Here is a 12,559-nt window from a genome sequence, read left to right on the forward strand (position 1 = left end):
CTCCACCACCACTGAGCACACAACACGGGAAGACCTCCATACCAGCCCTGACGGCATCTAACACCGAATGACAATCATCCACTACGGCTAGAAACACCTGAGTATATGAAGTGTGTCGTATTTGCTGGGGGACTGCAACAAACACTCGCCTCAGGAGGAAAAAAAAAAAAAAAAAAAAAGCGAGAGGCCTGGGAGTTCAGATTTGCATGTGAAAAAGTGTTTGATTTTGCCGTTGACACATCCAAGGCATTGCAATGGAACCAGCCCGCCACGGCCGAAAATAGCTCATAATCAATCAACTGGCAGACACATATCTGTGCTCTTAAAACGTATAAATGTGCAATGCAGAGGGCGGATCGATGGGTGACAGGATTCCAAAAGCATCGATACGGACATGCTCTTTGGCATAACAAGCACTCCCCATCGGCCCATGCTTATTTCCTGTGCCTTTGTCCGATGGGCCGTCCAGCGTTAGGCCTGCTGGAAAAAATATCTGCCAGTGGAGCAAGGTCTCTGAAGGACAAGAGAGAGGTATATAATCTGCCTTCACACCATCTAAATATGTCATATGGTTATAGAAAACCAACATGTCTTCCTCCTTGATCTGACAGTGATTTCATAACAATATATCTATTGTGTTTGACTGTTAGCATGTAAGGTTGCTGCCTGCCAATCTGTTCCTCCCACAAACAGCCGCATGCAGGCCAACTTCCTCTTTAATATACTCTCAGAGTGGCTGAGAGCACTCTTATCATGTTGACGATCTAAGACGTGGTCTACTTCACAAAAACCGTGGAAGTTCGATACAAAAAAGACCAGACAGCAGGAGTGGAGATCATAAACTTCAAAAAAAAAAAAAAAAAAAAAAAAAAAAGTAAAAAAAAGGACTAGCATTATGATAAGAGGAAGATGAGTTAATGCTAGCTCAAATGGTAGCTAGCACTGAGAAACAAAAGAGGAAAAGCTGACAGACAGGCCCTCCTAGTCAAACACGTCTTTTCTAAACTTAGAAGAAAGCCAGAAAAAGCAGATATTCATCAAACAATACTGGAATCAATAACAAACCAAAATTCGACGCTGTGAACTTTGCTCCCTTGTTTTCAACACAGTTGGCTGCTGAAGCCGTCTGCCAGTGTTACACTACTTCCAGGATAGTGACCGAGAACAGTTAGTGTAGTTAAGTGGTCATAACAACAATAGGTGTGTGTATATGTGTGTGTGCGTGTGCCTTTACACACAGACAGGTCTGCTGCCATGTAGGACAGAGTATCTATGAATGCCCTCCATACAAAGAGTTCATACAGAGGTTAATACTGAGAGAGGAAGTAAGTGAGAGGCCACGCAGTCTGACAAATTCCAGACATCAATCATACACAAAACACTGACAACAGAAGACTATTGAGATATTTTTTTTTTACTAAATTGTGAGATTTTAAAATGTGAAAATGTTCAAAAGCATAGACAGGCTAAGACAGGCACTGATGCTTGCTTTAAGCAGGTTAATTTTGGACTTTTATGTTATTTTCAACTATATGCGCAACGCTAAATAATATGTGCACTTCATCAAATCAAATGCAACTGACAACTATAAAAAAAAAAGACACGTTTTCTCACATATCCAGTAAGAGCCACCACACTGCTACTGCATGATTATTTACTGTGTTAAAACTGAATTCCCAATTTGTACATTCGCAAAATCTAAACCACATGAAGCTGTAACTTACAGTCATTATTTATCTCCTTTACACACCAGTAATATAAACTTGTTAGCTTGATGGTGATTTATTGGCCAAACATACGTGCGACTCCTCATCAGCTGTTAACCAATCAGGAGCGGCAACGCGAGAGACAAGAGAGGCAGTGATAGGAGGATTGTAAGAAGGGCAGCGGAGAGAGGCAATCAAATGTGGAGAAAAAAAAAAATGAATGACTTCAGGGGAGGAGGAGGAGGAGGAGGAGGAGGAGGAGGAGGGTGCAGATAGAGAGGAGCGTTCGGTCTTGAAATTCACAAATAAGCATCAGTCATTTGGCACCGTTTTGGATTCAGAAGAGAAGATGTAGCATAACCTCGATACAAAAAAAAAAAAAAAAAAAATGCTGGATAGTTGTTGTAGTGACAAAATGGGCAGAAAGAAAAGAAAAGCACTCTCATATATGAACCAGCAGTACTTGTGTTTACGTTTTCTATGCTTTCCACGTCTTAATTTCACTCTGTTAATATTTACTCATGTCACAGGACATCTGTATTTTCAGAACTAGTTCCAAGCCTCTGTGGTTTCAGCTATTACAATACAGAATATTCTGTCTGATTTAAGCTTCCAGAGGACCGGCGCGTTCAGAGTCGTAACAAGGACATAAGAGATGATTTTAAATGTTTATAATAGCAAAATATTACGTGGCATCATTCTGATACCGGAATATTGACTTAAATGAACACAGGATTTAAATATTGTGCAGTCCGACCGCAGACAGACTGACTCAGAGCAGCAAAGACAAACACAGGCCCTGGACTGTAACAGCTCCACCTTACAGATTCATGTGACTCTCCAACCATCACCTGACTATCTCTCTCCTTTCTATGGAGGCTGCTTTCAGGCAGGGCAACCAGGGAAGACTTGACCCGAAGTCAAATTTATGTTCAAGGAACGGAAAATATTCAGGAAAAAAAAAAAAAAAAAAAAAAAAAAGAGTACAGAGACTGTTTGTCTACGTGCTTTACCATCTTAAAACATCTTGAAACTACACCCATGTAACGCGGGCTCACAGATCACTGACAACAAGACAATATCCCCAGTCACTGATAAAGTGTGCCTTTGACCGAACGCCGAGAGATAAAGGGAGCCAACCTTTGGGATGGGAGGGGACAAATTTCAGCGGGCCGCGCTCCTGAGTCTGTACCATGTACATGTCCTCATATTTACATGTGAATCCAGAGGTGAGTCAGAGAGGAAGCAGAAGGAGAGCACTGTAATCAGTGAGTCACTTTGCATATCCAAACTTCCTTTTACAGGCAAAGAGAGGGGCCCTCTACTGTGTACAACCAGCACCCTATGATGGCCCAAGGTACTATAGGAACCTTCCAAACAATCTGGGGCACCGTGCAAAGAGGCACCAGTTTCTGTTCCTTGCCACACTACAGTTATCAGTATTTCCTAACAGTATGTGGAGAGTTGTACAATTGTGAAAAAGTCTATACAGGTGATAGCCAAAACCAAATCATGACCCACATAAGCTTTTGTGCAGCCTTAGAGACACTAAAATATAGTCTTTTAACTCCACAAGTGGGTTATTACCATCACCGACGCAGAAATAACTCATTTAAACTATAACATTATTACAGCTTTACGTTTACAAGCAAATGTTACATCAGTACAGTCCCACTGAATTCAGCAGGTGGGCATTTTAATACTGGCCAGACCGGGCTTTGCATATTGCCATGGTGAAATGTCAAACATGCTGACGTGAGGAGATATATGTATAATTTTCCAAAGGACGAATGCAACTGCTGCTTGCCTTGCCACACCCAGAGTAAACATATCTCTGCCATATTCATATATGACATGACACCAGCACACACACACATATACACACACACATACACACACACACACACCGCAGAGCCTTCACCTCAAACATGACACAAAGAGGACGGACGAAGCTGGGATGTGACAATCGTTTACAGACTGTAAAAATAAACCGGCCTCACTTGTCTTGCTCTCAGTATATTATAGCTGCACAAATAACGGATTATGTAATATATGTAGTTATGAAGAATCTTTTGTAAACACGTAAGTATCCGAAGCTCAGAACCATACCAAAAAAAAAAAAAAAAAAAAAAGTCTTTTAATGTTTGAACTCACTATTGTGCGCAGTCGATGAGCTGGTACTCATTGGACCTTTCAAAGCATGCCTTCACTCCTTCATCGTCCCACAGCTTCTTTGCATGATCAAAGAACTCCTGTGAAAAAAAAACAACAACATTAATAAATTATATAATAGACAAAAACATATTGATCTGACAACTTGTAGCGATGTCGTGATGGAAAGGTCAGAGGCCTTGAACTCAGATTCATACTGTTTTCAGGGCTTAAACAAAAACAATTAGCTTCACTCATGTAGACTTTCACACAAACGCCAAAACCATGCACACACACAATTGCCAGTCTCTATATCTGTTACCTTAGTAGAAACCTAAATATATTGAAAATACAGGTAAGTACAGGTTAGTATATCTTGGTTTTCATAACTTTAAATGAAGTAGCAACTCACTATTACTTCCCCAAATATTTAGTAATTGTATTTTGTACTTGGAAAAATATGACTTATAGTTGTTGAAACCTGTGCTGCCATAACAAGCAGGTAGCTAAATATACCAATAAAGTGAATAGAAACTTCCGGTGCCCGTGTTTTAATATATATTTATCCAGAGATCCACCGTTTCTCAGCTACACCCAGGATGACACTTAAAAGTTACATAAATAAATATAATCCATACAAACTTCTACCAAACACAACCACCGTCATCTATTCCTTGATCTACTGTTGCTCAGGTAGAGCAGCCGGGTCCCAAGAACTGTCACGCTCAGGCACCACCACGAACCAGCAGGAGCATTAATTTGGTAGCGTCAAGCCTGTGCAGGAACCTGTAGTGAAACCTGTTATCCCAGACTCAATCTGGTAACCCACACTATAGCCAGAGACCCTCCACGTTAGAGCTGGTGGATGAATGTACTGTTGTTCAGCTAGAAATAGTTCAAGCGTTCAACTAGTGCTCATTTTCTTTTTACATTTCTACTTACATATGAATTAAACAAATGAGTTCAAGCATGTTTATTAGTGAGCTTCAGAGGTTGGTAGGTGTATTTTTCCCCCACTTTGGACAGTTTGCTGTTCCCTCGGCTTCTGAGTGTTTATGCTAAGCTAAGCTAAAATAACCACATCCCCTCTCTATACAACTTCCCCAAATGTTGAACTATTCATTTATATATTATCAATCACATGAATCATCCAAGTTAAATTACTTGGCTGAAATTTGATCATGTACATACTAGCACTTGTGAGGACTCCTTTGACTATAACTTGGTTATAAATGGTCGCCTTAAAAAAAGGGCCAACGTGGCATCCTGTCTTTAGACATTTCAAATAAAAATGCTTTTCAAAGTGGCGGCCACTTTTTCTTAATTAGATCACCTTCTCGTATATTGTTCTTCAAGGAAAAAGAAGGTCACATTGAAGTATTTGCATCCAGAGTGACGTAAAAGCTGAAATCTTGATTTTAAAATATTGTTTTAACATTTAATAAGTATACAGTGATATTTGTAATTAGTCAGCAGTAGCAGAAGGAGGTGATTCTAGTTTCTCGTTCACTCCCTCAACACTAGTTTATCCAGCGATTCCTGAATTCAAACTCATGACTTTCTGGTCACAAGCTCTCTTCTCTAAACTCTAAGCTAAAGCAACATAGGTGGTACTCTCGGATGCTGTTACTTAATTGTGATCCAGTTCAGATAACAATACAGAAAAAAAATCTGAAACACTTAATTACATCTCCTAAAAAAATACACATATATTGCCAGCACTCCTGCTGTGCAAAATCCATCCATAGGCATGATGCTGTAAATGACTATACATAGTCTCAGTGCTTCAGCTGACTTCCTGCTCCTGGACAATGGGGAGCATTATGAGGAGAACTCATCTTATCAATGACTTTGAGACATTTCCCAGGACGCTCTGTATGCCCTAAACAAAGATGATTGGGCTAATATCCCTCGTCGCCTCCTGTGCACATGTCTTTCAGATGGGCTCCTCCTCTAGCCTGGAACCACCACATGACTCTGCACTCAGCACTGGCTCTGCGCTCTGACTGTGGAGAGAGGGTGAAAGTAGCCCCGAACCAGAGGGAAAGGGAGAAAGAGCCTGATAAATGATCACATGCTCCGGGAGATCTCCTCTCGGCAGATCCGGTGATTAAGTTCAACATGGAGGAAATCCACTGATCCCATCCGCTGAAGTCTCACAGAGAGACATTAATATTTGTTTACTTTTTTTTTTTTTTCTTACAGATGAATATAAGTGTCACACTTCAAGCGTAAGTCAGGAATAACCTAAACACTGCGATGCTATCGTGTTCGCTATGTTTAAGTGATGTCCAGATATCGTCACTTTATTATAAGTTTAAGTTTCCCGTAACAGAGCGTTTACCTGCGACGCCACACAAAAGGAAATGGGGCCATATTTGCTTTCTCGCCTGTATTTGCTTCCACTTGTGTTGCAGTCATACTCCACTTCAACTAATATCAATAAGGTTTAACTGTGCCGATTACATTCTTCTCCTATTAGTTCTACGGGTCTCGCTAAAATTTTTTACACCGGTGGACGACGAAAGGGCTCAAAAACCCGAGGAAGGGCCCGACGGAGCTAGCAAACGTTGGGAATTGATGGAGAGAGAACGCGGGGTAGAGGGTGGAAGGGGCAGAGAGAGAGGGGGGGGAAAAAAAAAAAAAAAGCAGAGTATGGTCCTCAGGGCTCTTTTCCACAGAGGCGTGTGACACTGGGCCTTTGAATAAATGCAGTGTGTGCTGCAGTGCCCTACAGAGGAACTGATAACACAGAAAGAGACCAGGAGGGAATTTGCTTTAACACAAGCTTTTTTAACTCTTTCCTGTGCTCTTCCCAGTCTACTTCCAACCCCCTTTTTTTTTTTCCACCATCACCGACCATGAGATGCTGATTCTGTGATGGCTTTTGGCTTGGCGGACTCACTTTTAGCTTTACCGCTTGCTTAGTTTCAATGTTAAATCAAGTTAGGTGTGTGATGTAATATTTCACTTGAATCATATAGGTCAGGCTGACACAGAACAAAATGGCCTAAATCTGATTCGTCTAAGCAAAACAAAGTCGAGGAGCAAACGGGTTGTGGCCGGCATCTTCTGTCGCAAGGGGACACTGGGATTCCTTTGGGTAAAGTTTTTGAAGGGACCTTTGGCCTTAAAGCAAAATGTACAGCTATGGCCAATAACCTCAAATCCCTCCATACTGTAATAGCCAGCTGACCGGCCGGCCAACTCCTCAGTAAATCATCATCACATTTATTGGATTTGAATAGAATATCTGTGTTAGATAACAGTCACCCAGCACAGAGACCTGACTTTCATGGGTTACTTCAGTTAAAGAGTACAGACAAATTTAGCCAAAAAAGAGAGCAAAAGCAAAAGGAGAGACTGTTTGAGACTGTTCATCTTTCATAACATCGTTCCAAAAATGGATCAGCCCTCCTCGCCACCCTTTGCCCCACATCACGGATCCACAAGTAATCAATTAGAGGAAAAACAAACTTCTAGGACTGAAGCTGTGAAATCTCCAAGAACCTGAACAACAAGAGTTTGCTAAAGACGCGTTTACCCTTCACAGCTGCGGTGAAGAACAAAAGCAGCAAGAAGCAGGTCATGTTCCTTAATAGAAAGTCATAATTACTGGGTTGGCCTGTAAACTGACATCAGACAATATTAAATAAAAGTTACACACTCACTGACAGTCACTGGTGTGAACAAGTGTAACCGACCACCGTGTAGGATTTAGCCAATTCATCTGTGCAGTAATTCTGCACCCAAACACAAAAGTAGATCAGTTCAACAATGGGTGGGGCTGGACTGAGGTAATGCACATATATAAAGAGAGGCTCACCTTCCACAACAGGCTGCAACTCATATCTTGAAGGAAAACCCCCCCTCAAAAAAACACAAGAGCCAACTATAATCCTTTTCCTTTTGTTGGGAGTGTATACAATGCACATTAACAGGTCTCAAATGCCACTCAATATTTACAGTGACCTGCTGGTTTTAGCATCAAATGGGGAGGATTATACGTAGTCTTTAACATGTCTGATGGAGAGAAAGCTACATAGTGAAAAAAACAGGGGCCGGGGCTCATTTGAATTTGCTCCACTTCAGTTGATGGACCCTGTCGGGTGGCTAGCATAGCTACCGCAATGGCATTTGTTTCCATTTGCATAGACGACCGTTTGTATCCGTGCTTTCTTTTCCACTGGCCTACTGTTATCCCTCGCTACTGAAGGGAAAAGGTTCTTTAAAAAGGATGCTTTGATGATAAAGACTAAAGGCCATCTAAACTAAGCATGCTGATTTACATACAGGACAAGGGGATATTGTTGTTTTACAAAGTTGCCAGTCATGAAGGTTCATGCCAATCCAATTTCAAAACTTCAAAAGAGATATCAACACCAGCTCTACTGTGTAAAAGACTATTAGCAGTGTGTATGTTGCATTTCCAAGGCCCATTTTGTTGTTTAGTGGCGCAACATTGATCACATATTGGTGGTCAGTCCTTCATAATCAAATAAATTAGTGGTTCTTCAATGAGCCACAGCTCAGCGTCACCATTCACAAACTAAATGGGAAGAAGTCCATCGTTTAATAAGAGAGACACCAACTTCTCCACCAGCTGTACCTCCAATAGACCATGACAAAATGCAGCCATAGCTCTGTTGCTTGTCGCCTTCTTATTTAAATAACCAGAAATAGCACACGACAACACTGCTCTCTCACAAGCTCACTTTCTTGACTGGAAAACCTTTAGTGAGCTGCCACTTCAAATACCGATACCTGATATACCATATATATACCAATATATGATACCCAATATACTGTATGTACCTATATTATGATAACAACAGCAAAGATTTCAACCTACAGGTGAAAGTATTAATCGATTAGTCAATAAATATTTCCAAAACCCAAATATCTTTAGGTTTTATACTATTGGTTGGACAAAACAAGCAATTGTGATGGCCATGTTTTTTTAACATCTTCTGCCATTTTACAGACAAAACAATTAATTGTGAAAATGATCATCAGATTAATCAACAATGAAAACAATCGTTAGTTGCAGCCCTATTTCTATCATTATTGCCATAATAAAGACATAAGGCTGAGCCTGTCCTCGATACCAAATTACTCAGATACTTTTATATATAATTGGTTTGATAAAAGTGTACTGATTTTTGTATTTATTTCAGTCAGGTAAGTCATGTACTGAAATGATTAGTTAATTGACAGAAAATCAATCAGTTAATCACTTCAGTCATTTATTAAGCAAGATTGACAAACATTTACTGGTTTCAGCTTCTAAAATGCAAGGATTTTTCTGTTTTACATCATTGTAGATTGAATATTTTTGGGTTTGGTGTTGCTGTTCAGAGAAAATAAGATATTTGAAGATGTAACATGAGGCTCTTGATAATTGTGATTGACATTTGTCACCATTTTCTGACCTTTATAGATAATTTAAATAAATAATAAGCATATTAATTGCAAATGACAATAATCATTATTAGTTGCTGCTATAGTGAAAATTTCACATCCGTATTTGGCTGTAACTCACAACCTTTACATCAAGTCATTCTGTAAAAATTAGGAAATCCAAAAATATCTTCTACTTCTTCTTCCTGTATCTCACGAATACAACTTTTAAAACATATTCAACATCGTGTTTATCAAGAGCGTGGCTGACCATGACATCACCTCCCCCAAAAGTTTCCAGGTAAAATACGCTTCCACATTTCAAAACGGCGCCAACAGGTGAAAGCCACAGGTTACTGATTGGCCGTGTTCCTGCGCTGCTGTATTGGATATCATGCCTGGTGGCACTAAGTGACAATGTAGTGGTGACACTGACGGCACAAGTGAAGCCTGAGACTGATGACAAGCACAGACACTCCAAACAGAGCCATGTTGTTCCCTTTGGCCTGGCCGGGCCTGGGAACTCAACGCCGGCTCTCCCCATGGCCCCGACCCTCACACAACACAACATCAGAGCAGCGCAGACTACTGCTGCCCTGTTAACACACTCACAGTGGGCCCTGTCAGGAAATTAACACCCAAATCCTTTTAATGGGTATTCTTGTGATGTAACATTAAATAAAAGTTGCTGAGAGGGAAGCTGAGAAACATCATGCTAACATGTAAAGTGGCAAAGCAAAAAAATAAAATACCACAATGAGGACAAAGTACAGTAATATATGATGGTATTTATCACACCTGAGGATAACCGCAAGAACCAAAAATCAGTCCATAAAGCCTCAACATTGGCCAGCTTTTAAGGTCTTGTTGGAAAAGGTATACACCATACAGCAACAGCATACTGTATCTCTAAATATCCTTTTACATAAGAAAGCAACAATTAAACAATTAAAATGGCTTAGTACTGTAATGATAAGAACGGGGATCATCGTTAACTCAAATAAAAGAAACAGCAAAACTGCTGATCAGTGTACAAAATGCCAAATAACCCTCTGTACTTCCTCTGTTAGATAGTACCATGTTAACATTTTCATCAAGGTGCCAACCAAAAAAAAAAAAACTCTAAAAAACTTCTAACCACCTCCAGCAGTCTGTCTACAGCTCTATATTAATTTGTCATTCCTGTTTTGCGGTGCTGCACGGCCGGTGTCAAACAAGGAACACTTTCAAAATTATGTAAAACATTATCTACATTTCCAACACATGACCCCGCGCTATCGAATGGCTGATCACACACTGAAAAGAATCCCATGTGCTTCGACTCGCGTTCCAAATCCACATACAGTACATCTGGCTCCAGCTACGGAGAGGAATCAAACCTCCAGCGAGCACATGAATCAACTCACTTGTTGATTGCAAACAGGTTAGTTGACAGTGTTAACTTCATATCCTTCAAGAGACAAGACCTTTAGGTTTGGTTTGTTTTAAAAAAAAAAAAAAAAAGATACCCCTAACCACCTAATAAACAGGATTAAAATACAGAAACATTAGGACTGTTATGTCAAAGTTACATCTGGCACCCCTGAGCTATATCAGCAAGACATAAATTGTTGGACATAGGACTCATAAAAACAGTGAACACTCTTGCTACATACCATCTAACACCCACGTAAACACAAATGTACTTTAAGAAAGGCTAAAAAGCACATCTATTCACATCTGTGCACTCACTCACTCACACACACACACACTCACAGAAACTTTATGAACGTCTTACCTGTGAATAGTCAAAGTCGGAGAGAGGTGCTATGCTTTTGATGTATTCGATTCTGAATTGGTCCTCTGGGTTGGCTAGCGGGACTGGGGGTATTAAAGTGCTCATCGCAGACACTATAGTCTACAAAGCAGAAGTTGTGGGAGGGAGACAAAAAAAAAAACAACAACAACAAAAAAACAAGCATTAATCAGGATAAATACAGGAAAAAAATCTCATTGTAAGCCCGTGTTATAATCAGTGAAATGGGATTGCAGTCGGTTGAGCAACAGAGACGCTGAGCACATTTGGGAAGTGATACAGATGAAACTCACCACTATGGCATCCTTCACGTTTTTCCGAATATCTTGGATTTTCTGTTTCTTTTCTCTGCATGGGGACAGAATGGATGTGTGTGAGGCAGCGGTTACGAAAACATCAAAACCACAGCACACCACAAACAGATTTATCATCAAGGTGGTCATGAGTGAGGCAGGGGTTACCGCCAGGTTAGACTGTATTCTAATACAATTATGCATACAATACAGGTGCTCAGGCTGTGGGGTATGTACCGGTGGGAGGGCAGGTATCAGTGAAACGCAGGATGGGGTTCGGTAAATTGCAAAAATAAAGAGATATAGTGCGCCGTGGTCAAGATTTTCTCCATTTTTGCATCTTAAAAATGCAAGATCATGCTCCCTATCACCTAAAACTCAGCCTCCCTTGGATAAATACTTTATATTAATGTACACAGAGGATATTCATACAGTTACAGGACTCTGACATGTACTAGGCCTGTTTAAAATAGACCACTGGTAAGATCAATGCCATGCAAGGCCTTGCAGCAAAACAAATCATCAATAGGCCTGTGTCGATCACAACCTTTCACCCTCTCACATGAAACAGGAAACAGTGAATTTGGCATCTGTGTGACACTGAGATCCTCACATATGTATGATAACTGTACATGTACACGAAAAGGAGGAAAAAAAAAAAAGACGGACGGAGGGGAGGGAGAGAGGAGGAGGAGGAGGAGGAGGAGGAGGACGACGAGGAGGAGGAGGGGGGGAGAGAGATATTAGCTGCTTTGCATGGGATACTGGGCCCAACAGGCGCTGCAGTGCCTGGGGAAAATCCATTCACAGGCTATATTCTGGCCCTCGACAGTCTTATTCATTAGCAGAGAAGCCAAAAGAATAAGCATTAATATGATTTTTGAGTCGTTAATGTAGCTGTTTAATAAGTGTACAGAACAGCACTCACTCTGCGTTGAAGCCGTTGACGTGTAGGATCCTCATCTGCTTCACAATGGTGCTTTTTCCGGACTCTCCCGCACCTTCGAAAATAGACCATAAAATAGAGAAAATGTCACCATAAAACCACGAAAAAGGCACATCCTGGTTAGCGTAAACCCTCCCCAGAAAAAAACGAACAAACGTTTTAGGAAATGAAGCCTGTTAATTGTGGGCTTGTGTGGAGCTTCGCTTCCATCAATATCCACCCCCATGACATATTATTGCAAGCGCTGTCAAATGGGGCTACGTGTTCG

General features: G+C 40.8%; 1 protein-coding gene across 2 annotated transcripts in view; it reads right to left on the reverse strand.

Moving 5' to 3' along the window:
- Nucleotides 1–12,559, reverse strand: part of gnal (guanine nucleotide binding protein (G protein), alpha activating activity polypeptide, olfactory type) — a 46,938-nt gene that overhangs the window by 22,389 nt on the left and 11,990 nt on the right. For both annotated transcript variants that reach the window (XM_067606441.1, XM_067606442.1), the window contains exons 2-5: nucleotides 12,274–12,346; nucleotides 11,346–11,400; nucleotides 11,035–11,154; nucleotides 3,861–3,958 (exon numbers count right to left, since the gene is read on the reverse strand). In XM_067606441.1, coding sequence (XP_067462542.1) covers nucleotides 3,861–3,958; nucleotides 11,035–11,154; nucleotides 11,346–11,400; nucleotides 12,274–12,346 — 346 coding nt within the window. The remainder of the gene's footprint in view (nucleotides 1–3,860; nucleotides 3,959–11,034; nucleotides 11,155–11,345; nucleotides 11,401–12,273; nucleotides 12,347–12,559) is intronic.

Source organism: Thunnus thynnus, chromosome 12 (assembly GCF_963924715.1).
Source record: "Thunnus thynnus chromosome 12, fThuThy2.1, whole genome shotgun sequence".
Taxonomy (NCBI): domain Eukaryota; kingdom Metazoa; phylum Chordata; class Actinopteri; order Scombriformes; family Scombridae; genus Thunnus; species Thunnus thynnus.